This window comes from Nuphar pumila, chromosome 3, assembly GCF_984573655.1.
Source record: "Nuphar pumila chromosome 3, dmNupPumi1.hap1.1, whole genome shotgun sequence".
Lineage (NCBI taxonomy): Eukaryota > Viridiplantae > Streptophyta > Magnoliopsida > Nymphaeales > Nymphaeaceae > Nuphar > Nuphar pumila.
In genome coordinates, this window is record NC_143251.1 from 142,382,527 (window position 1) to 142,409,516 (window position 26,990).

The 26,990-nt window shown below is 36.6% G+C and overlaps 1 protein-coding gene across 2 annotated transcripts; it reads left to right on the plus strand.

Moving 5' to 3' along the window:
- Positions 1–1,283: 1,283 nt before the first annotated feature.
- On the plus strand, positions 1,284–25,448 carry LOC149844173 (prefoldin subunit 3-like). Of its 2 annotated transcripts, none has more exons than XM_090000362.1 (6): positions 1,284–1,507; positions 10,367–10,424; positions 10,653–10,724; positions 24,572–24,691; positions 24,788–24,889; positions 24,964–25,448. In XM_090000362.1, the coding sequence occupies exons 1-6, from the start codon at positions 1,380–1,382 to the stop codon at positions 25,033–25,035; spliced, it is 552 nt and encodes a 183-aa protein (XP_089856488.1). In that variant the 5' UTR covers positions 1,284–1,379; the 3' UTR covers positions 25,036–25,448. The 2 variants fall into 2 exon arrangements, with proteins under 2 accessions (XP_089856488.1, XP_089856487.1); XM_090000361.1 differs by having other exon boundaries at positions 24,785–24,889; positions 24,964–25,179.
- Positions 25,449–26,990: the final 1,542 nt, after the last annotated feature.

A 26,990-nucleotide genomic window follows, 5' to 3' on the forward strand; every position in this document is an offset into this window, starting at 1 on the left:
AAACTACCGAAAGAGCAAAAAAACCCATTTAGCACTGACTCATTACTCATATATACAAACACGTAATATATATATATATATATATATATATATATATATATATATACACATAATATATATACACAATATATATACACACTTAATATATATGTACACAAAAAATATATATATATATACATATATATATTTATACATAATATATATGCATATATAATCTATATATATATATATATATATATATATATATAATATCCATGAATTTTTGAATAAAAAAAATGAATTTCTTATTTTAACGTGTTGAGTCAAACTATATATATATATACATGCCATTTTAGAGAAAAAAAAGAGTTAAGGGCAAAATCATATTTTTTTTCTTATTTATTTTTAAAATTTTAAATATGAGATTGCATTTGTATTGAAATTCTAAAAAAAACGGTCATGATTTCACAAAAATCAGAGTTGTAATTGTCACACTCCTTGTTCACCAGATTCAGTCAAACCCCATAGAATTCTTATTTATTTAAAATCATACATTGAATAAGCCTATAAGTAAAATAAATTGTTCACTAGGAACCTACCTAGAAAAGATAACTATGTAAAAATGTAACAAAACTAACTTAGGTAAGTAGATTAAAAAGCAAACAAATCTAGTTGGAACCTAATTAAACCACCTCTCAAAACCATGGAGAAATCCATGGTTTTAATCTGAGCTTCTTGTTTTCCAAAGCCCCCCCCCTTAGTCTTTTCAAGTGTGCCAGAATCCGGATCTGCAACCAGATCAACATTAATCCAGCTCCTTTTTCGCCCTTGTTAGACTTGAAAATTGCAACCCCCCAACCTCTAGGGGTGTCAACTGATCGGGTATGACCTGATCCCACGGATCTTATAGGGTCAGGGTTTGGTTAGGGGTCCGATTAACCATCAGGATCGGACTCATGAGATTCGACTATTAAATGGGTATGGTCTATAAAATTTTATACCAAACTCTGGTCTGACTTGAGTTTGGATTAACATCCGAAAATTTTCAATGTACAAACTTTAAAAAATTACTTTACTGGGTATGGACCGGGTCTGGTTTATGTAATTCTTATAGGATCCGAGTATGTTTTTCCTTATAAAAAATCCGGTCGGACCCAAATCTGGATCCGATACCGGCATCACTTAGTCTAATCCGGGTTTGAACCCACTCATTTTAGCGGGAGTCCGACCCGTTGACACCCTACTTACAAAAAGGAGGGTACCTGGGTACGGACCACTGTGGGCTCTCGCAGTTAGTGTGGTAAAGAAAGCGCCGTAAAATCGACGGCGAAGGTGAAAGTGAGGAGCGATCTCACGGTGTTGGTGGTGCTCCGCTTCCTCTCTCTCTCTCTCTCCTAGCAATGGCTTCGTCGTCGTCTCCGTCAGAGAGGAGAGGAATCCCGGCCGCTGCGTTCATAGAGGACGTCCAGACCTACCTCGCCCACTCGGGACTCGACGTCAACTCTTCCTTGGGCTTCCTTCAAGAGAGGTCTCTCTCTTTCCTTCTTTCGCCATTTCTTGACCACCCATTTGGTCATTCTCGAGTCGATTTTGTGAATTTAGATTTAGTTCCTGCTTTACAGTTCTGATCGTTTATCTGAACTCTGTGAAGAGGTTGAAGAAAAAGTTCGACTTATCTATCTGTTTCTTTTGTTGGTATATTTTGGGGTTAGGGTTTTTGATCGTTTATGATCGGGGTGTGGAAGGGTTACATGGTTCGTGTATTGATTATTAAACACTCGAATGTATGAATTTTTTCTATTTCTAGTCTCTTTTATTGGCTTTTGTGGTATATATGGATATCGACTTCGTTTAATCGGAAAGATTGAGATGTTGTTTTTTGTGGAGTTTCTTTTTTTTACTGACGATGAAAGTTTAGTCGGCGTGTGTATTTTTTTTCCTTTTTCTTTTTGAATTATTTCCCTTTGATCGTGATTATACATGACCTGCAAAAGATTTTAGAGCGTAAATCGGTCATGCTTCAAATTTGATGCTATCGCCTGTATTGCAGATATTGAGGTATCCTTTTTGTTGTTTTGAGCTACAAAAGGGGAGAAGATTGGGGGCGTTTTTTACTTTGGGGTCGGAGGAAAATGCTTTAGGAAGTTCTAAGAGTCGGCATCAATTAGTAGCAAGTGGGAATCGCTTAGCGCTATTTAATTTTAGACCAGCATTTAGGATTTAGGCCCTCGATTCTAGTTCTGACTTTCGTAGTATAACGGAGATGTGACGTTCTTTATCTAGAAGAATCATCATAAATGATGATTTATCACCAGACCAAGAGAGCAATAGTGATATGTCCGGGTTGGAAGTTCTTCAAACCCTGACCACGGTTTGGCAGTTTGAAGTAAATGTTATAAATTTATTAGATATTCTTCTGATAGAATTCCCTTATCCTTGTCTTATAATTTTTGTTATAAGTGATATTTTAAAATGTGTCAATTGTTTCATACGATTTTTCCTTAGACACTACAAGAATAACTACAATAACAACAACAACAACTACGCCTTCATCCCAAAATAATTGGGGTCAGCGATATGAACCAAAAAAGAAATTCATTTTGGGTCTTCCACATGAATCCTTTTCCTCCAATCATTTCTATCCAATGCCATGTCCTCGGTGAGGTTCAAAGCATTCATATCCTTTCCTATCATCTCCATCCAAGTCTTCCTAGGCCTACCCCGACCTCTTTTAACTAATATATTTTCCCATTTCTCCAATCTTCTAACTGGAGCATCATTAGGCCTTCGCCGAATATGTCCAAACCACCGTAAACGATTCTCTCGCATCTTATTTTCAATGGGTGCAACACCTACCTTCTTACGTATCTCCTCGTTCCGAATCTTATCTTTTATTGTATTTCCACACATCCATCTAAGCATCCGCATCTCAGCTACACTCATTTTTTGAATATGATGTCTCTTGGCAGCCCAACATTCCGTACCATATAGTAAAGCGGGTCTAATAGTCATCCTATAAAACTTTCCCTTCAACCGCAATGGCATTCTACGATCGCACAACACTCCAGTTGCACTTTTCCATTTCATCCACCCAACCTTTATCCTATGATTTACATCTCCATCAATTTCTCCATACCTTTGAATGATGGATTCCAAATATTTAAAATAATCATTCACCGGTATTTCTTGCTCACCAAGCTTCACTACACTCCCATCACTACTTCGTTGCTTACTAAACCGACATTCCATATATTCAGTCTTACTCTTACTCAACTTAAAACCTCTAGCTTCCAATGTCTGTCTCCATAATTCTAACTTAGCATTAACCCCAGCTATAAACTCATCAATCAAAACAATATCATCAGCAAACAACATACACCACGGTACATTTTCTTGAATTGATCTCGTAAGCTCATCCATCACTATCGCAAATAGGAAAGGGCTTAAAGCAGATCCTTGATGTAACCCAACCGTTATCGGAAAATTGGTTGTCACCCCTCCACAAGTGCGGACATTGGTTACTACTCCTTCATACATATCTTTAATTATACTAATGTACTTGAGAGAAACACCTTTCTTCATCATTGTCCACCAGAGAACGTCCCTAGGTACTCTATCATATGCCTTCTCTAAATCAATAAAAACCATATGCAAATCTTTGTTCCTCTCTCTATATCTTTCAATAAGTTGTCTAAGAAGATGTATAGCTTCCATAGTTGATCTTTCAGGCATAAAACCAAATTGATTCTCCGATATCATGACAACCTTCCTCAACCTAGACTCAATCACCCTCTCCCAAAGTTTCATAGTATGACTCATGAGTTTTATACCATGATAGTTTGTGCAATCTTGTATATCACCCTTATTCTTATATAAAGGCCCCAAAGTACTCTTCCTCTACTCATTAGGCATCTTATTTGTTCTCCAAATCAAGTTAAAAAGATTTGTCAACCATTCTAAACCTTTCTCTCCCAAGCATTTCCAAGCCTCGATAGGTATACCATCTGGGCCAACTGCCCTTCTTGATTTCATTTTCTTCAAAGCCTCTGCAATTTTTTTCTTTTGAATCTTGCGCATGAAGTCACGATTTATCTCATGAAAAGGAATGAAGAAGTCTCCAAGATCTTGAGCATGACTATCATTAAATAGCTTATCAAAATAATCTTTCCATCTCTCCTTAATCTCCTCATCTTTGACTAAAACCCTTTACGTTTCATCTTTGATACATCTAACCATACCCAAATCCCTCGATTTCCTATCTCTCATCTTTGCAAGCCTATAAATATCTTTCTCGCCTTCTTTGGTATCCAACTTGTCATAAACCTTCTTATATACCTTAGTCATCGCGTTTCAAACTACTTTTTTAGCTTCCTTCATTGCTATCATATACTTCTCCAAATTCTCATTATCACGACTCTTACTTAGATTTCTATAACACTATCTTTTAACCTTAATAGCTAATTTGACATCCTCGTTCCATCATGATGTATCCTTACCTAGTGGTGCACCACCTTTAGACTCACCCAATACCTCCTTAGCCACTTTTCTCATGTCACCCGCTATCTTGTTCAACATTGATTCTGAATCCTCCTCGAGACACCAATCAACTTCCTTAACTACCTGCTCTACAAACATTCCTTGTTTAGCTCCTTTCAGTGCCCACCACTTAATTCTAGGATCTATCCTATGTCTATCCCTTTTGCGGCATTGTCTAATTCTAAGATATAAAATTAAGAATCTATGTTGTGTAGCTACATTTTCTCTCGGTATAACCTTACAATCGATGCAACAACCCCTATCTCTCTTTTTAAGTAGGAAAAAATCTATCTGACTCGTATTAACCCCACTTTTAAATGTTACTAGGTGAGACTCCCTCTTCCTAAACCAAGTGTTTGCTAAGATCATATCATAGGACAAACAAAAATCTAAAATCCTTTCTCCACTTTCATTTCTTTCTCCTATTCACCGCCGATGAAAAGCTTTTCTCCATAAGATATCCCTTGTACTACTCCATCTAAATCTTCCCAAAATTGATGCTTAATGGAATCATCTAAACCTACTTGAGGTGCATAAACACTAATAATATTAATAATATCCGTACTTAATACTAATTTAATAAGTAAAATTCTATCACCCTTCCTACGGACCTCAACTACATTATCTATAAACTGACGACTCATAACAATCCCTACTCCATTCCTATTCCTATTTATTCTTGTATACCAAATCTTATATCTCCAAGGTTCTATCACTTTTGCTTTCTCACCTACCCATTTGGTCTCTTGTAGACATAAAATATCAATCTTTCTCCTACACATAACATCTACTAACTCTACCAACTTATCAGTTAAAGACCCTATGTTCCAAGTGGCTAACCTAATTTTATGGTCTTGGACTAACTTCTTTACCCCCACCCGTCCAACAAAGTGAGCGAACCCTTGCCTATTTGACACCACACCCGGGCGCCGGTGTGACGCGTTGCTTCTGGGCGACGACCTAGCAACCCTTGCCCATTTATCACTGCCTCCGGGCCTAGAGAGTACAACGCGTCGCTCAGTAGGGAACGCCCCAACGGAATTCTCATATTGGTTCATTTTCATAGGGTATGACTAAGTTTTTATGCTGGCTGTCACAGGCCTACCGCAACCCTCCTCCTTTATCTGGGCTTGGGACCGGCAGTGTATAACTAAACAGTTATACACATGCGGAGTTCACTACACTACAAGAATAACTATTGATTTTTATTGTTTCTTGATCTTTTCGTGTTCTTTTAAATGATGTGATTTAAAGATGTCTTAATATCTCGTATAGGCCATGATACCTGTTTTAAAGTTCTTTTTCTCACTCTTCATTTTTCTGTCACTTCACTCACCAATCCTAGGGCGCTTTCCAAATTATTCACCACATTGCTTCCTTTTTTGTTTCTTGCTTTCTCCTCTTAAAATTTAAAAGTCACTGCCGACTCTTGCACTGTCGATACTGTATACTGCTTTGGCAACTAAGTTTTTTCCTATAGGAGAGAAAATTGCATTTCTATGTAATTGGTCAGTTGATGCACAATACAATATTGAAATAATGTAGTAGATGTTGGATCTTTTGGGATGTCAGTTCTTATAGTACGTGCTCTAGTTCTTATGATTGTATTCAAGGTGGTGGTTTTGCTCCTCTTGGAAGCATTATGTTAGACTTTCCCCGGTTCAAACTTTGGGTGTTAAAACAAACATTTCTTCCCTTTGAACATTGCCTCGTTGGTGCCACTAGATTAGATCCTATAACTTGTGCAATAAACTACATTTAATTGTGACCCAATTAAGAAAAGAATATGGTTGAGCTTATTTGTTTTTGTTGGGCAATTTTTTTCAGTGTTATCAATATCGTTTGATACGATACGATATTTTATAGTATCATAATGGGAACCAATATGATTTAGGGCTTATATCGTATTTGGTACAATTATCGTATCGATATGATATGAATCATACGATAGAGGGTGTAGCGTACGATACCCTACATGTCGTACGAGTCAACAATTTTTTTTTTTACTTTTCCAGCGCCGAAAAAGTGATGATTGACCACTTATGGGTGCTATTTTTTATCCTCCAAGGGTTATTTTTAAACTCATTATTGGATGTTCTCCCTCTCCAAACACCTTTTCTAAGCCTACCCATTCTATTTGAGATCAAATCCATCCTAAAAACTTAGGCTTTTGCTAGATTTGAACCCTAAATGCATGGTTTGCCACAATTCTCATCCATTTCCGTCGTACCCAACCCTTTTTTGGTTTCTAACCTTCAAGATTGATCCCTAAAGCTCCTCTTTTATCTTAAAACCCCTCATTTTCATACTACATACTCGTTTTTTCACTTCAAACCTTTAAAACCGATTCATAGTGGCGTGATTTATCCTAATTCCCCCATTTCCATCAGACACACATTTTTTGTGCCCTCTAACCCTCAAACCCGAACCCTAGAGGATTTGATTCAACATATTTTGAGCATGGTTGCATCAAGAGACCTGACATGGGATCATTGTGCATCGGTTTATGAAGGAAATAGGTTGCTCAACTGGTGCAACTATTGTAAGAGGGTTAAGGGAGGCATTAATAAGCTAAAGCATTATTTAGCTGGCACAAGGCTTAATGTGGCCGCATGCAATTGTAAGCATTAGCCATATGTTGCGAAATGACAGATGCATGAGCTATTAAAGGAATCTCAGAGGAAGAAGCAGAAAAAATAGCAGGAGACGACAAAAATTGGGGGCTACGATATATCCTAGCCCTGAGAAGACCCAGAAGTGTCATTGACATATGAGAAAGCAACTGACAATGTCACCGGCCTCACTAAGGAGGAGTTGGAGATTTTACGGTAGCATAAGGGCAAGGGGGTGGAGGTGGGTTCAAGTTACAGTGGTACTGGGCGTGCACCAACTTGTGGTGGACTTGATGGTAGTAGTAGGGGAAGGAGGGGAGGAGATACGAGATTTACAAGTCCATAACGTGGGATTGATACCTATTTCTCACCTAGGATGACACCTGAAGCTAGGGGTGGCAAAACCTGACACGACCCGCCAACCTGACCTGCCAACCTGCCTCTTAGGCGGGTTTGGATTGGGCTTAAACTAACCCGTTTAATAAACGGGTCAACCTGCCTAACCCGTTTATTAAACGGGTCGGGTTCGTGTTAGGGGTATGCCAACCCGCCAACCCGGCTGACCCGTTTAATAAACGGGTTAGGCAGGCGGGTCAACCTGCCAACCCGCCCACCAACTCGCCAACCCGACCCGCCAACCCGTTTACCCAACCCAACCTGTTTATTACACGGGTTGGCGGGTCGTGTCGGGTTACCCGTTTAATAAACGGGTCGGGTTCGTGTTTGCCACAGCCGACCCGTTTAATAACCAGGTCAGGTTCAGGTTGAGGTATGCTGACCCACCAACCCGCTGGGTTGACCCGCCAACCCGCCGGGTCGACCCATCAACCCACCAGGTCGACCCACCAACCCGACCCGATTGCCACCCCTACTTGAAGCCCAACCAGATATACATTCTGCCATGTCCTCTAAGAAAAAGATTGAACATTCAAATCTAGCAGTTTGACAATTTTTATGAGACTTGCACACAATTAAACATTGCAAACTCGTATCATTTTTAGGCTATGGTTGATGCAATAGCTAGTATAGGAGTTGGTTACAAGATGCCTTCCTATCATGTATTGAGGGTTATGATTTTGAAGCAAGTTGCTACAGACGTAAATCAGTGGTGTTGTAAGTTCAGAGAGTCTTGAAAGACTACAAGTTGCACCATCATGGCAGATGGGTGGATAGACATGCGACAACAAAACCTGGTAAATTTTTTGGTTTCTTGTTCTAAAGGTGTTATGTTTTTTAAATCTATTGATATGTCTAATAGACAAAAGACGAAAAAAGAGTTGTTTGTGATTTATAAAGATGTGGCGGAGGATGTTAAGCTTGAAAATGTAGTCCAATTCATTACTGATAATGTAGCAAACTTCAAAGTTGTTGGATTAATACTGCAGGAGGAATATAAATGCTTAGTTTGGTGTCCATGCGCAACACATTTAATTGATCTCATGCTTGAAGATATTGATGAGATGGAGGGCATTTTTTAGTACATTGAAATGTGAAAAAAGTAACAAAATTCATTTATAATGATTCAGCCATCCTAAACTTGGAGGTGGTTTACCAAGGGAGCCGAGTTGATAAGTCTTGTATTAATAAGTTTTTCTATGAATGTTTTAATTGTACAAAGCCTTGTCATTAATCAAAAGGAATTAAAGCAAATGTTTACTTTAGATGAGTGGTTTGTAATGAAGATTGCACAGAAACCTATTGGGGTTGAGATAGTGGGGATAGTATTCTCTATGGAGTTTTTGAAGATGTGCAATATGTTTTTGAGGATAACAATGTCACTCTTGAAAGTGTTGAGGAGAGTGGACAGTGATGAGGCTTCGGCTATGCCCTACTTGTATGGTGATATTGATAGGGCAAAAGCGTAAATTAGAGAAAATTTCAACAACAAGAAAAAGTATTATATGCCAGTTTAGAGGGCGATTGATAAGACATGAACTCACCAACTCTATCAAGACATTCATGTTGTTGCCTCTTAGTTCAATCCTGCCATCAAATTCTCCCCCACATTCGTTTATGATAGGGAGGTACAAACATGCATCTTGAACTCCATTGAGAAACTTAATGTAGATCATAGTCTCCAGAGACAAATTCGTGTGGAGTTAACCAAATATGAACTGACTAAGGGGGATTTTGGAGAAAGGAACACAATCCAATTGCGTAATTCATTGTGGCCATATATTCATTTGAAATTCAATGTTATTATATTTAATTATGTAATTTTTGTGTTGCAAGAATTTTCTCTCATGATATGTATTTCTTTTGTTGGTTCTGATCAATGGTGGAATAGGTTTGGTGGAGATGTTCCTTCATTATCTAGGTTTGCACAATGTATATTGATTCAGGGATGTAGATCGAGTGGATGCAAGAGAAATTGGAGTTTTTTTTAGCGCATCCACACAAAGAAAATAAATAGATTGGAGCACTATCGATTAAGTGATCTTGAATTTGTCGTCTACAACATGAGATTGAAGCGAAGGTAACATTAAGATATGTTAGTGGATCTACTTTAATACAACTTGTATTCTAATTAATATTTGAATATTGCAGACAAATATGGAGAGAATCGAGAAGACGCTAGAGGAGCAGTTACGATCCTATCAGTAGTGACAACCTCGATATATTGGATGAATGGGTGGAAAAAGAGCCTGGTATCTTGAATGTTGATGAGGATTGGAGGCAACCAAAGGCTGAGATGGAGGCTCAGGTGGATGATGACAATGATTGTGCTAGCCCATAGATGAATATGGATGGAGGAGAAGAAGACAGCTCAGAAGAAGAAGATTCATCATTTGAATATCTTTTTTGTTATGATTGATAGATTATGATGCTTCTTTTGTTTTGTTATGTAATATATAACTTTGATATCAAACATTCATGCTTGTGACTTGTGACTTTTGTTAAATGTTTGTTAGGAGCGTTATCAGTATCGTATCCAAGGCTTTACTAGTGCATGTTTATGTTTAGTTACCTAAAGTGCATATATTCATGTTCTTTTTTTTTCTATTGCATTCTATATTTTTTTCTGAATTTTTGAAAATCTTGGAGATTTTTCTCTATTTTTTGTGATTTTTAATTCAAGTTTTTTCTCGTAGCTTACAATATGATATGATATGGTACACATGCAATACGAGTTCCGATACACTAATCACAACATTGGTTTTTTCTATATAATTTACATATTGTTTGCTTGATTTTCAAAATAATTAATGAATTTTAAGTGTTTATTTAATCTTTTACAGACTTCAGCAGTATAAGTTGGTAGAAATGAAGCTGCTTGCGCAGCAGAGGGATCTTCAGGTGATTGTTGCTTTTTTCAGATTTTGTACATTGTTAGTCATTGTTATTTCAATATTCTATTTTCCATGTCACAATAAATTTTGATATGGGTAGTTTGATCTGAAAGAGCAAATGATGATATGAGTTTGTGTATGTTTGTTTATCCCTTTGATTGCATATTTGCGCATTTACTGAGCCAGAAATGGTTCTTATTAACTAACCTGATTTTTTCTTTTCTGTTTGTTTCAGGCAAAAGTTCCAGACATCAAGAAGTGCCTAGATATTGTGAGTACATTGCAAGCAAAGCAGGGAACTGGTGAGGTCTGTTATGCTTAATTCTCTAGTTACTTCTGATTAGTTGTTCCCTAATTACTTCTGATTAGTTGTTCTTTTATATGTTTCTCATTTGTTGTCAATCACTGTTATTTGTAAACATGGATTTCATTGAATCTATGTTTTCATATCAGCTTTTGGTTGAGAAGACTGAAATAGCGCCTTACAATGTCCCCAAGTATCTTAGGAGTACCTTGTGAACATCCCATGTGTCCAGGCATATTTGTTCTTTCCGCTTGAAAGTTGGTCCATTGACAAAGATATCAATACATATTATGGACTATAGTGACTTTTGCATTCAAGTTCTCAATCAGGTAAATGTCCAAAGACTAGATTGTGGCAATTCTGTCAAACACACATATCTTTTAATGTATTCTTAGTGGTAGCCATTTTTGATCTTAGGAAAATCTATTATTAGGAAATCAAGGATTTGAAAACTCAATTTAAGTATTAATCTATAATGTAATTTTCTTCATTTTGTTGACTTTTTTTTTGGATAACTGGGGAACACCACCTCGCCACTTGTGAGCTTGACCCAGGTCGCTCTTGCTCACCAGGGAGTATACCCAGCTTTGGCCTTGTAGCAAAGGTCACACGCATGGATTTGGAACTCATGGCATCCTTCAGCTTGGTGATGTTCACAAGTCACCCCTAGTAGATGAGCAGAGCCGGCATGGGCATTCTGTTGACCATATGCCCTTCAGGACCATTCTTGCAAGCGGATATGTGATCATGAGTTCTTGTATGTTGTTCAACGAAGGATAAATGATATCTAAGGTAAACCTGATAGCACTATCATAAGGGGTATGTCTGACTTGAACAGAGTTGCCAGAAGCTTCTTAGGTAGGTGGGAAACGCACTTCCCAGGAACTCACTTCGGAAGCGCGATACTCTTCGCTTTCAAAACTTCATAGGAATCTTGATTCCCCCATGCTTCTTCCATGCTTCTCACACGCATAGTCTATGCTTCCTATATATTCTTTTCATGTTTTTCATGTATTTTCTCTCACGCTTCCACTCACTTCCCATGTACTTTCTATAAATTAGTAACCATCATTGTTAGATTTTAATAAAAATTTCATTCTTTTACTGAAAAATCATGAAATATAAGAATAATCAATTTTATTTTATTTTTTACTAGCTTCTTGTTCTGTTCCTATTCGGTTACCATATTGCTTATTTTTTTATTCCTATTTCGCTTTCACATTGATATTTCACTTCCCGCTTCCTATAAATTTTTTAAAATGCCTCGCTTCCACTTCCCGTATCGTTTCTTGCTTCCACTTCTTAGTTTGGCAACCTTGGACCTGACCACCCTTGCAAGGCTCTACTTCCAATGGATGGTAATGTAACTGATGGTTACTTTAGATGCAAACTTTTTATGATTTATGATACTCAACAGCCTATGTCAGAATGTCTCCATCTTGGACATCCACACCTTGGGCTATGTAAGATAGGTACTTCTACAAGGCTACCATACCAATGCTTTACCCTATGTCACATGGATACGGCTGTGGATACAAGGATACAGCCATTTTTATGAAATTTTCAGTCTGAATAACATATAAGGGGCCATGATACAGGGCGAAAGTGGAGTATCCATGTGACATACGTCTTCCATGTTTATACATGCATTGGTGTTGGGCATAGTTTAAAAACTCGTCGGGTCAACCTAGTGACTTGGTTGACTCGGCACGGATCGCCCAATCACTGGGTCAAAAACTTGGTTGAACTCGTTTTTTACAAAACTCATGCATATATATACATATATAATATATTTTATATAATTACATATATTATATGAAATATAATATAAATATTATGTATATTATATATAAAAGTATGGTTATACATGTATCAATAAAATTATACATTAAATATATTATAAAAATATCATATAATGCATATTATATATAGTATATTGGTAAAATACTATATGATATTTTATATAAAATATGAAGTTAACATTGTTAAATTGTATTAATAATTCCTATATATATCTATATATATATATAGAGAGAGAGAGACGCATATACATATATATTAAATATATATGTCTACGTGTCTATCTATCTATATATATTGTAATACCCATTAGGGGTAAAATAGTCATTTCACATGTAACACACATATTCATTTGGAATATGCCTTTTCCTTTTCTTTCTTTTTCTTTTTATTTTGTTTTGTTGCATCATAGGAGGGGTCTACCATAGATTCGTTGGACCCCTCCAATGGTCATATTTATGACTGTTGGACGGGGTCCAACGACTCTATGGGAGCCCCTCCTTGGGTCCCATTTGTGTATAAATAAGGGACTTTGCCCCATGTATTTCTTAAGCTTCTTGAAACTTTTCTCTATAAAATTTATTATATTTTTTAGCTCTTTTTTTCATTTTATGATTGTTAATTGCCACTTTGTGGCTTATTGTATTCTTGCCCATTAAAGGCCTATTGCTTTTATGCTTGTGCATTTCCTAGTCATTTTGTGTTGTTATCTTTTCACTTTAGTGTTTCGTTACATGGTATCAGAGCGAGGGTTGTGAAAGTACCATTGGAGTACTCTTACGTTTGAGTAATTTTTTAAGTATCACTCTTTTTGTTGCTCTTCATTAAACTCCTCCAAGATCGTTGTCAAAGACTCAAATATCAATCTTTCATTCAAATTGAATGAAACAAATTATAGAATGTGGGCGGCCACCATGGAAAACAATCTCAAAGGTAAAAAACTTTGGGGGTTATGTATGTAGAACTATTCCGGAACCACAATTAAAGCTTACAAAGAAGGAAGAAAATGAAGAAAAGGCCTTGAATGAAGAAGAGAAGGTCAAAGCTATTCAAAAATACCAATCTAAAGTTGAAGATTGGGAAAGCGAGCATGCCAAGATATTGGCATGGTTCATGAACAATGTGAAGCTTAAAATATGCGTCAATCTTGCAAAATTCAAGAAAGCAAATGAAGCTTGGTTTTTTATGAAAGGTATGCACACTAAAAAAGACCTTGCTAAGCATTTCTTTTTGCAAGAAAAAATAAGAGGAACTAAGCAAGGGGACAAGAGCATTAAAAACTACTTATAATGCTCTATCCCCATTATAGGATGAACTTGCCCTTCTCGAACTACAATGAGAAGGAAGTGCTATTGTTATGCGGCAAGATCAAATGGAGAGAGAAAGGTTTTTTTAATTTATTCATGGGCTTCGTCCCGGATTTGAACAACTAAAAGGGTCCCTTCTTCATAGGGCTTCTACCCCTCTTAGTGAAATTTTAGCCGACTTGTGCCAAGAAGAAACTCGCTTGGCTTTAAAGAAAAATATTGATGAGGTCCATGCGGTATCAAGACCGGGAAAAAATATGAGGAGATATAAACCACCTTATTTTTGAAAAAATAACAATGGTGGATGAAGAAAAATTGTTTGTCACCATTGTAATGAATCAGGTCATCTTTGACCGGATTGTACTAAGCTCAAAAGAAAGGTGGCTTCTGTTGGAGAGTGTCCAAGCAATTCAAATGAAGAATCAAAGAGAGATGAAGATATAAAAGACTCTATTGCACAACTTACCGAAACTCTTCAACAATTCATGAGAATCAATTCTTCCACACCTTTCACCTTCGGTGCCATAATCTCATCAATTCCAGGTATGTCCTTTTGGATTCTTGATTCGGGTGCCTCTTTCTATATGACTCCAAATGCATCTCTTTTGTCAAAACCAAGTCTTAATTCTTTTAAATCATTTGTTTTCACGACTGATAAAACATCATTAGATGTTGAAGAAATGAGAAACCTTGAAAAAGTTTATGGTCAAAACAAAGAATTTTATATCCCAAAAATTAGAATCATTCCAAAACTCAATTTAAATCTTTTTTCGGTCTCAAATTACCGATTTTGGATGTAGTGTATCTTTTTCACCAACCCATTGCTATGTGTAGGATCTCCGATCCGAGAAGCGGATTGGGCAAGGCCATAGAAGATGTCATTTATATTACATGGATTTTTTGTTTTTGCCATCTAAATCTTTTTGTAATCATGTTCAATCTAAAGATATTGAGACTTAATACAAAAGGCTTGGTCATCCTAGTATTTCCAAGTTGTCTTCTTCTATTTTTAGAAAAAAATTGTAATGAAAAAACATTTACTTGCAATGATTGTATCCTTGGGAAAATGCATTCGCTTCCGTATTTACATAGTAATTTTGTTTCCAAAAGACCATTTGAACTTGTGCATTTTGATGTATGGGGATCAACACCCGTTATGTATAAAGGAGGTTATTCCTATTACGTTGTCTTTGTTGATGATTTTACTAGACACACATGGGTGTATTTTATTAAAAACAAAACCGATGTCTTCTTCAATTTTAAAGAATTTTGCGTTCTTATTCAAAATCAATTTCAAAACATAGCTATCTTTAGATCCGATTCTGGAGGAGAATGCATGTCAAAAGAATTTCAAAACTATCTTAAACTAAACGACATTGTACATCAAAGATTTTGTCCAAAAACTCCTCAACAAAATGGTCTTGCTGAGAGAAAACATAGGCATTTCATTGAAACAAAGACTCTTCTTGTTTCTAAAAATGTTCCTAAATTTTTTTTGGGTCGAAGCTATTCTTATCACAACTTATTTCATAAATTCTTCTTTAAAAAATGTTTCTCCTTTTGAGAAATTGTTTAAAATATCTCTAGATTTTAAAAGATTGAGAGTTTTTTGTTGTAAGTGCTTTGTTCTTTTTCAAGGACAAGATAAATTATCACCAAAAGCTCTTGAATGTGCTTTTATTGGCTATGGTGAAAATAAAAAATGTTATAGATGTTATGATATACAAAACAATAAACCTTATGTCTCAAGAAATATAACTTTTCTTAAAGAACAAAATGGTTTTGAAATTCAAAAATCTAAAGTTCTTTTCTATTTGACTTATTACCTAGAACTAAATCTAAAAGTGATTTAATTTGTGATCATGTTTGTAATGACAATTCACATCAAAATGATGATTTGTCACATCTAATTGTTGATTCTCATAACGAGGATTCTAATGATATGCATGTGTATACTCGGCGTGAGGAGAAGGAACATCAAAGTGCTGTTTATATATACTCTCAAGACATCTCCTTAGAAGATCAAGTTAAAGAAACCCAACTTAGGCGATCCTCTAGGAATAGTAGACCTCAAAAATTCGTGTCATTTGATTTATTTTCTCCAACATATAGAACTTGTCTAATGATGATACATTCCTATCATGAGCCTTCTAATTTTAAAGAGGCTAAGCAACATCCACGTTGGATTAATGCTATGAGACTAGAACTAGAAGCTCTTAAAAAAGCCAACACTTGGACCATTGTAAGTCAACCATTAAGAAAAAAGGCTATTGGATGTAGATAGGTGTATAAGGTTAAAACTAAGAGCGATGGAACATTAAAAAGATACAAAACTAGGTTAGTTGTCAAAGGATACGCTCAATAATATGGAATTGCTTATGAGAAAACTTTTGCCTCGATAGCTAGGATGACTAGTGTACGAACCTTGATAGCTTTAGCATCTATTAAACAATGGCCTAGCTATCAACTATATGTTAAAAATGCTTTTTTAAATAGAAATCTTTGAGAAGAAGAGTTTATAGATCCTCTGTCGGGTCTTGAGATTGGTAAAGGAAACATTCTTAAACTTAACAAAGTTTTTTATGGTCTCAAACAAACTCCAAAAGCTTTGTATGATCTTTTTAGCAAAGTTGCTCTTGCTAATGGTTTTACCTCTTATTATACTAATATTGCTTTATTTGTTAAGTGTACAGGAGATTACATAAATATCTTATTGTTATATGTTGATGATATGATCATCACTGAACAACAACAACAACAAACAACAACAACTACGCCTTCATCCCAAAACAATTGGGGTCGGCGATATGAACCAACAAAGAAAATCATTCTGGGTCTTCCACATGAATCCTTCTCCTCCATTCATTTCTATCCAATGCCATGTCCTCGGTGAGGTTCAAAGCATTCATATCCTTTCCTATCACCTCCATCCATGTCTTCCTAGGCCTACCCCGACCTCTTTTAACTAATATATTTTCCCATTTCTCCATCCTTCTAACTGGAGCATCATTAGGCCTTCGTCGAATATGTCCAAACCACCGTAAACGATTCTCTCGCATCTTATTTTCAATGGGTGCAACACCTACCTTCTTACGTATCTCCTCGTTCCGAATCTTATCTTTTATTGTATTTCCACACATCCATCTAAGCATCCGCATCTCAGCTACACTCATTTTTTGAATATGATGTCTCTTGGCAGCCCAACATTCCGTACCATATAGTAAAGCGGGTCTAATAGTCGTCCTATAAAACTTTCCCTTCAACCGCAATGACATTCTACGATCGCACAACACTCCAGTTGCACTTTTCCATTTCATCCACCCAACCTTTATCCTATGATTTACATCTCCATCAATTTCTCCATACCTTTGAATAATGGATTCCAAATATTTAAAATAATCATTCACCGGTATTTCTTGCTCACCAAGCTTCACTACACTCCCATCACTACTTCGTTGCTTACTAAACCGACATTCCATATATTCAGTCTTACTCTTACTCAACTTAAAACCTCTAGCTTCCAATGTCTGTCTCCATAATTCTAACTTAGCATTAACCCCAGCTATAGACTCATCAATCAAAACAATATCATCAGCAAACAACATACACCACGGTACATTTTCTTGAATTGATCTCGTAAGCTCTTCCATCACTATCGCAAATAGGAAAGGGCTTAAAGCAGATCCTTGATGTAACCCAACCGTTATAGGAAAATTGGTTGTCACCCCTCCACAAGTGCGGACATTGGTTACTACTCCTTCATACATATCTTTAATTATACTAATGTACTTGAGAGAAACACCTTTCTTCATCATTGTCCACCAGAGAACGTCCCTAGGTACTCTATCGTAAGCCTTCTCCAAATCAATAAAAACCATATGCAAATGTTTGTTCCTCTCTCTATATCTTTCAATAAGTTGTCTAAGAAGATGTATAGCTTCCATAGTAGATCTTCCAGGCATAAAACCAAATTGATTCTCCGATATCATGACAACCTTCCTCAACCTAGACTCGATCACCCTCTCCCAAAGTTTCATAGTATGACTCATGAGTTTTATACCACGATAGTTTGTGCAATCTTGTATATCACCCTTATTCTTATATAGAGGCATCAAAGTACTCTTCCTCCACTCATTAGGCATCTTATTTGTCCGCCAAATCTTGTTAAAAAGATTTGTCAACCATTCTAAACCTTTCTCTCCAAGCATTTCCAAGCCTCGATAGGTATACCATTTGGGCCAACTGCCCTTCTTGATTTCATTTTCTTCAAAGCCTCTGCAATTTCTTTCTTTTGAATCTTGCGCATGAAGTCACGATTCATCTCATGAAAAGGAATGGAAAAGTCTTCAAGATCCTGAGCACGACTTTCATTAAATAGCTTATCAAAATAATCTTTCCATCTCTCCTTAATCTCCTCATCTTTGACTAAAATCCTTTGCGTTTTATCTTTGATACATCTAACCATTCCCAGATCCCTCGATTTCCTTTCTCTCATTTTTGCAATTCTATAAATATCCTTCTCACCCTCTTTGGTATCCAACTTGTCATAAACCTCCTTATATACCTTATCCCTCGCGTTCCAAACTACTTTTTTAGCTTCCTTCTTTGCTATCATATACTTCTCCAAATTCTCATTATCACGACTTTTACTTAGATTTCTATATAACACTCTCTTTTAACCTTAATAGCTAATTTGACATCCTCGTTCCACCACGATATATCCTTACCTAGCGGTGCACCGCCTTTAGACTCACCCAATACCTCCTTAGCCACCTTTCTCATGCCACCCGCTATCTTATTCCACATAGATTTTGAATCTTCCTCGAGACATCAATCAACTTCCTTAACTACCCGCTCTACAAACATTCCTTGTTTAGCTCCTTTCAGTGCCCACCACTTAATTCTAGGATCTATCCTATGTCTATCCCTTTTGCGGCATTGTCTAATTATAAGATCTAAAATTAAGACTATATGTTGTGTAGCTACACTTTCTCCCAGTATAACCTTACAATCGATGCAACAACGCCCCAACGAAATTCTCATATTGGTTCATATTCATAGGGTATGACTAAGTTTTTATGTTGGCTGTCACAGGCCTACCGCAACCCTCCTCCTTTATCCGGGCTTGGGATCGGCAGTGTATAACTAAACAGTTATACACAGACGGAGTTTATGATCATCACTGAAAATGATAAAAAATGCATTGAGCTTATTAAAAATATTTTTAAAGAAATTTTTGATATGTCCGACCTTAGTTTTCTAAGATATTTTTTAGGGATTGAAGTTGCATATTCTCTTAGGGGGTATATTATATAATCAGATGAAGCTTGCATAAGACATTATTGCTCGGTTTGAATTAACTGATGAAAAGAAAGTGAAGACTTTAGGAGTAATCAATACCAAGATAAGAGCCAATGATGAAACTCCTTTAGCATATCCCACTCCTTATCGTCAGTTGATTGGTTCACTAACATATTTGTCTATTACCAGGCCAGATATTACTTATGTTGTTCACAGTGCAAGCCAATTTCAGACTGCTCCTACTTCGATACACATGGCGGCGGTTATAAGAATTATCAGATATTTAAAGGGAACTATAACAAAAGGACTATTCTTATCTTCTTCTCCATCTCTTAATTTACTTGCTTATATTGATTCTGATTGGAGGGGTAACCCCGATGATTGTATTTCTACATGTTATAATGTTTTTCTTGAAGAGTCATTAATTTCTTGGAGATGTAAGAAACAACAAAAAGTTTCTCTTTCTTTCACAGAGGCCGAGTACAGAGCGATGACTACCACCACCACTGAAGTTGTTTGGTTGAGAAGTTTGCTCAAAGATATGGGCGTCATTTTTTCTACTCTTTTGAAGCCGCGTTGCGACAACAAGAGTGCTATTTATATTGCTAGCAACTACACCTTCCATGAACGAACAAAGCGCGTAGAGATGGATTGCCACTATGTTCTAGATGAATTCTTACGGGATACCATTCAACTGCCCTATGTTACTTAAGAGTATCAGCTAGCGGACTTATTCACTAAAGCATTGCCATCGCCTCGCTTCTACTTTCTCCTCAGCAAACTCTCGGTGATCTCACTGTGTGTTTGAGGGGGGTGTTAAATTGTATTAATAATTCTTATATATATATACCTACTAAGGGTAAAATAGTCATTTCACATGTAACACCCATATTCATTTGGAATATGCCTTTTCCTTTTTCTTCTTTTTCCTTTTCTTTATTTTTCTTTTTATTTTGTTTTATTGCGTCATAGGAGGGATCCACCATAGAGTCGTTGAACCCCTCCAACAGTCATAAATATGACTGTTGGAGGGGCTCCAACGACTCTATGGGAGCCCCTCCTTGGGTCTCATTTGTGTATAAATAAGGGACTTTGCCCAATGTATTTCTTAAGCTTCTTGAAGTTTTTCTCTATAATATTTCTTATATTTTTTAGCTCTCTTTCTCATTTTATGATTGTCAATTGTCACTTTGTGGCTTATTGTATTCTTGCCCATTAGAGGCCTATTGCTTGTGTGCTTGTGCATTTCCTAGTCACTTTGTAACATTATCTTTTCTCTTTAGTGTTTCTTGACAAACATGACCTGGCCGAGAGTCACTCAAGGACGAGCCGAGTGATGAGTCAATGGGTTTTAAAACCATGGTGTTGGGTACTTCTAGGTATCGGTCATCTAGGTTTCAATTAACTTGACTCTATTTATCCATCTCATGATCCAATCAGTTTATGTTTTACGGTAGATGTCAAAAGTGTCTACCGCTAACTATATATTTGTTGATTATTTGTTAGTTTTTGACATGCTTTATAATTTTAATTTGTACTTTAGAGTCGTTTAGAGCATTTTGTAAAATGTAACTTAATTGTGTACTTTTGCATGTGTTTGTATGCACACACACACATATCATTTCTTTGAAAATTTTCATGTTTGTGTACCTGCACCTGTATATATGTAACATGGACCCTAGGCCATTTGAACACTTAGCATGTGTGTCCATGTCTCCCATGTCTACATGACAATGACAGCAAACATGCCATAAAATTTCATAGATATGGTTATACTTATCTTGTACACAGTCAACATAGTGTCCTGGAGCTCATCCTTTTTCCTTTTTTATCTTGATAATTTATTTTGTAGTTGTGTTTTTCCTTTTAAAGTTTTATAGGACGACTATTAGGCCCGCTTTACTATATAGTACGGAATGTTGGGCTGCCAAGAGACATCATATTCAAAAAATGAGTGTAGCTGAGATGCGTATGCTGAGATGGATGTGTGGAAATAAAATAAAAGATAAGATTCGGAACAAGGAGATACGTAAGAAGTTAGGCGTTGCACCCATTGAAAATAAGATAAGAGAGAATCGTTTACGGTGGTTTGGACATATTCGACGAAGGCCTAATGATGCTCCAGTTAGAAGGATGGAGAACTGGGAAAATATATTAGTTAAAATAGGTCGGGGTAGGCCTAGGAAGACATGGATGGAGGTGATAGGAAAGGATATGAATGCTTTGAACCTCACCGAGGACATGGCATTAGATAGAAATGAATGGAGGAGAAGGATTCATGTGGAAGACCCAGAATGATTTTCTTTGTTGGTTCATATCGCCGACCCCAATTGTTTTGGGATGAAGGCGTAGTTGTTGTTGTTGTGTTTTTCCTTTTAAAAGTTCTCGTCGATTACACGCATTTCAATTTTTAACTTGGATTTTGTGTCTAATGTTTAATGAACATAATAATAGCTTAGCATTGTGCAGAAGTTTGCATTAAGAGACATTTATGCTTTATTGCTTTAGATTAAAATAAAATTGGATGTGAACAGGCACAAGCGTGTACAATCATGCCCCATATCCTAGTTCAAATTTTGCATGTGGTACCAAGCAAGTCCATGTGTCCTATACCCATGTTGGTGTTCATGTTACATAGTTCATACCAAATCATTAATGCCGTTCATCCAGAGAGTGACTGTGCATTTTGGTCACCATCTATGCAAGGTGGTATATAACCAATAGGTTGTACAGCAGATATAAGTGGTGCCTCTGACCTGATCTGCTTTAGCAAGAATTGTGTGATTTCTCAAAAAAAAATGTTGAACAAAATCTGAACAGATGAGTTGCCGGGAAAATCATTTGAATTTACTGAAACAGGAGTGAAAAATTCAAAAGACATCATATTCAAAAAATGAGCGTAGCTGAGATGCGTATGCTTAGATGGATGTGTGGAAATACAATAAAAGATAAGATTCGAAACGAGGAGATACGTAAGAAGGTAGGCGTTGCATCCATTGAAAATAAGATGAGAGAGAATTGTTTACGGTGGTTTGGACATATTCGGTGAAGGCCTAATGATGTTCTAAGTTAGAAGGATGGAGAAATGGGAAATATATTAGTTAAAAGAGGTCGGGGTAGGCCTAAGAAGACTTGGATGAAGATGATAGGAAAGGATATGAATGCTTCGAACCTCACCGAGGACATGGCATTGGATAGAAATGATTGGAGGAGAAGGATTCATGTGGAAGACCCAGAATGATTTTCTTTTTTGGTTCATATCACCGACCCCAATTGTTTTGAGATGAAGGTAGTTGTTGTTGTTGTAAGAGTGAAAAATTCAGTTGTATTGAAGAATATGCAAGCTATGTGTGCTGCACGATATCCAAGAAAAAAGGATTTAGATTATAGCCATCTGACACATCTTTAAGTGAAGGTAAAAATCTTGTTATGTTGGTGTTTCTAGATAAATATTATGAATGTTGAGAAAAGGAACTGGTGTTAATAATCTGGTACTTTTTTTTGGATAATCTTAGGGGAAGCCCCCCATCCTCCCCCCATCACCGACCGCACATTGGCTGGCCTCTGATTCATAAAACCCTTGAGGTTCCCCCTGTAATGAAGTAAAAAAATCACTCAAATCTCACACGAGGTACAGAACACACTCAAAATGTGTTCCTATGTCACATAAGTGCCGGTGCGGATACGGATGCAGATGCAGCACTTTAAAAAGCTTGGGTGTGGGGGTGCGGGCAGGGTATATATATATATATATATATATATATATAATTTTTAACCGTTAACACTAATAAAACAAAAACAATTATCATATCATCATTATCATGCATAAATTCATGCAATAAATCAAATTAATAATCTACAATTGCTATTCCTCATCAATAAAAAATAACACCACACTAGAATGGAGGTGCATATATATATATATATATATATATATATATATATATATATATAACTGAAATTCATTAGGATTAATTGAATCTACTTTTGGACAGAAATGGACCTCAGCGTGGTTGACTTCACCTGACACAAAGGAAGCTGTGTCCAAGTGTCACACACGCATTGGTGCAGGTGCATGTGCAGGTGCGATGCCCTATTAGAAGAGTCTGTGTTACATAGATGTGTTCACTCACATAAGCCACTAAGGGCCAAAAAAACACTTAAAAGCTATATATTATCGAGAGAGGAACACATTAGGAAAATGCATAACCTTTAATGGGACAATAGGTCCTTATTTATATACAAACAAGAGGGCCAAGAGGACCCATGTAACTGTTGGTAAAGGCCCCAACAGCTATATTGACTAAAAGACAAAAAGGGTCGGTTCTGCGCCTAAACGGTAGAGCCTATTACATGTACATAATTACCTACAGGACAGACCCTATTACATGGTGAAATTACTAAAATACCCCTAGTGGGTATTTCCTATTGCAAGATAGAAAAAAATATTATATATATGTGTGAACACACACACACACACACACACACACACACACACACACACACACACACACATATATATATATATACATGAACATATTTTAACACCCCCTGCCCACTTGGGAGAATACCTAGCTTCGACCTTGTGGCAATGGACGCCACCCCTGGGTTTCGAACTTGTGACATTCTGTCAACTTGGTGACATTCACAAGTCGCCCCTACCAGATGCGCAGAGCCCTTGTGGGTGTTAATAGTTTGGTTTTAGTAATTAGTGATGCACCACTTCATGAATTTTCTAGGGGCCCAAGAGTTCTGTGGATTTACTAGCATCCACAAAAATGCATGGATGTCTTTGCATGCATGGATAACAAATTCACTTGCAGAGTCTGTCTTTTTTTTAGTATAAAATTGCACCCAATGCTTCAGGCTGTTAAATTGCCCTTTGTTCTTCCTGGATTGGCTGATTTTCTTGAAATTTTTATGGACGGCAGAATTGTTTCCACAAAAAAGAAGTCTTAACTACCCTTCTTTCCAGGCTAAACTAATTTGTAATTACTCTCAATTATTATATGGATAAGATAGTCTATAATATGAAATTTCAAAAGCTGTTTCTTTTGTGCATTCTGATTATCCCCAATATTCTGGAATAAGCCCAGATTGTTTCCCAGCGCATTGTAGCTTCCCCTTTATTATCTTGTCATAAAAGTAGGAGTTGGTCTTCAGCTTTAGTTAACCAAAGCTTTAAGCATGATAGTTCATTATTTGGCTAATTTTTTGTTAGTTTTAAGTGTGGACTGAGGTTTTCTCCTAGCATTATGGCTTGTGCAGTTCGAGTATGAGATTGTTCAGCATGCCATAATGGCCCATGTGTAGAATATATTTTTTCTGTATTGGTGCTTTCTTTTTCATATACATCGAGCTTTTAGTACTTATTTAATTTGTTTTGACTAGTCCTTGATCTGTGACGTCTAACATATGCTTCTCCATGAACATGTAATGCAGTCACTGATTGCTGATTTTGAAGTCTCTGAGGGCATTTATTCAAAAGCTCGGATTGAGGAGACCAACTCAGTGTGTCTGTGGTTGGGAGCAAATGTCATGCTGGAGTATTCCTGTGAAGAGGTGGGTTTGTTGTGCATCTAATTCTATGCTACTTATGTGTTGAGCTTTTATGTATTTAAGATGACAGTACTTTCTTGTTCCCACTGATTTAAGCAGGCTGATGCACTTTTGAAGAAGAATCTGGAAAATGCTAAAGCCAGTTTAGAGGTTATTGCTGCTGATCTACAATTTTTAAGGGACCAAGTGACTATAACACAGGTAAAGTGATTATCGGCTCCCTTTCTTTGTGGATAGATCTTTCCTGCAAATTGGTCATTGTGTTCTTGTATCAGGTTACCATCGCACGAGTGTACAATTGGGATGTTCATCAACGGAGGATTAAGCAAGCTGGTAAAGGTACTTGAGGTGTGCCTATCTAATAACCCAGCCTCTGCTAGGGTAGTGCATTACGTGGTTGAATTTTTCTCGATTGTCAGTGGCTTTTACTTGTTCTTGTGTCTCAGTTTTATTTATTCCCCTTAGAGCAAAAACCCGAGCAGGTCTTGGTTCTCCATCAAAGCAGGCAGACAGATGCCTGCTTGTGATATGTACCATCAGACTAAAAATTTTGAAGAATCGTTGGAAAGATGATATTGACGATGAAAATTTGTATCAAGAGTAGTGGAATCAAGAAGAAAGAAAAAATGAACATTGATATGCTGCACACCCAAGAAAAAAAATCCAAATGCATGAGAATCAAGCTAGTCCACTCAGTCGTGTCATTTGTGTGACAAAAATCTCTTAGTTCGTTCTAATGTTGATACCTGTTGTGAATGCACCTTCAAGCCCTTGCAACTCTTCATTTTGATCGTGCTGTGTTTAGTTCTGTTATTTGCCTCGCCGTTGTTTATTTGCTTAGTTTATTTGTTAGTACCGAGATGTTAAAACAAATGTCAGGTTCGGAAAGCCTCATTAATCTCCATTAACTTTGATCTGTGAAGGATACAGTAATATGCAGCAAAAATCTCTAGTAGTTAATAGAGGAAGATTTTAGTACACCTGATAGTGAACACTATTAGCAGGCTTGTGATCAAATTAGCCAACCGTTTGACTTTGATGAGTTGGACAAATTAGGATCTTTTGCTTTCGCTATGAATATATTAGTAACAAGAAAAATTTGAGATAAAGATTAAAAAAAAATAAAGATGAAACATATTGCAATGGTATATTTTTTCAGGCATCCTTGCATATCGCAGACAAGGGGTGCACATTTGTCAATTCCTTTCATATAGATATGCATTGTACACAAATTTCAGCTGAAGAAAACTGAAATACTGCTGTTTGTAGATTGACTTGAGTGACTTGGACAGGTTATGATTTTTTTAATATTTTTAAATGTATATCAATACTAATAAAAATTTAAAGATGGTGATAAAGAGAAATTTATTGCAACTATAGATGTATGTTTTGGGTCATCCTTAGATATTACAGACCACATGTACATTTGGCATCCGTATAAGTATGCCTCCTACAAATTTCAGATTACGAAACTGAAAAACTCTTTGTTATCGAATGCCACTGCTGCTGCTTATAACCGTCGTCACACCTTTGCACGTTTCGAGTGCTTTTTACATAAGGAGGTCATATCTGCGCGAGCATTTTTCTTTTTGGTCTTGTTCAGTTTTAATTTTTAAATCAGTGGTCTTGGTCTGTTCATAGCCAGGTATATGAATCGAAAACATTATGATCGAGCATGGTTGTAAGGTTCTTCCAATTTCTCTGTCTGTCTTCCATCCTAACATGAAAGTCTGTTTTCTAAAATTAAATTTACTCTGGTCATCGGCGGCTCTTAATTAGACCTTTGATCGAGTGTAGCATCGCATGCATTGCTTCAGGACAGTGACAAATATTTGTGATATTATGAAAAAATGTCATTATTTTAGCCACTGTTTTAAACTGTAATTTAAAAGATTCTTATATAACAAAGACTACCCAACCCATGAACCCTTCTTACAGTTCACAACATAATAAACAAGAGAAAAGTGTCTAACTTATTTTTATATTTTTTATGTATTTATTTTTCAAATAAAAGTACACAATTTCAATTTCTCATGAAAATTTGGCTGCTGTTTGCCATTTTAAACTTTTGTCGCTATGTTTCAATCAAAGTATTTGGCCTCTCCTCCAATCTCTGCCTTTCTTGAGTCAGGTTTGAACAGCAGGCCCACTAAGTATAGGGAGGCCAGACAGCAGGTGTGTGGGTTAAACCCCCAGTCAATCCTTGACAGTTCTGATAGAAAATGCCCTTTGAGGAAGAGCTGTTGTCTGTCACATGGATATGGCTGTGGATATCTTGATACAGCCATTTTTGCGAAGTTTC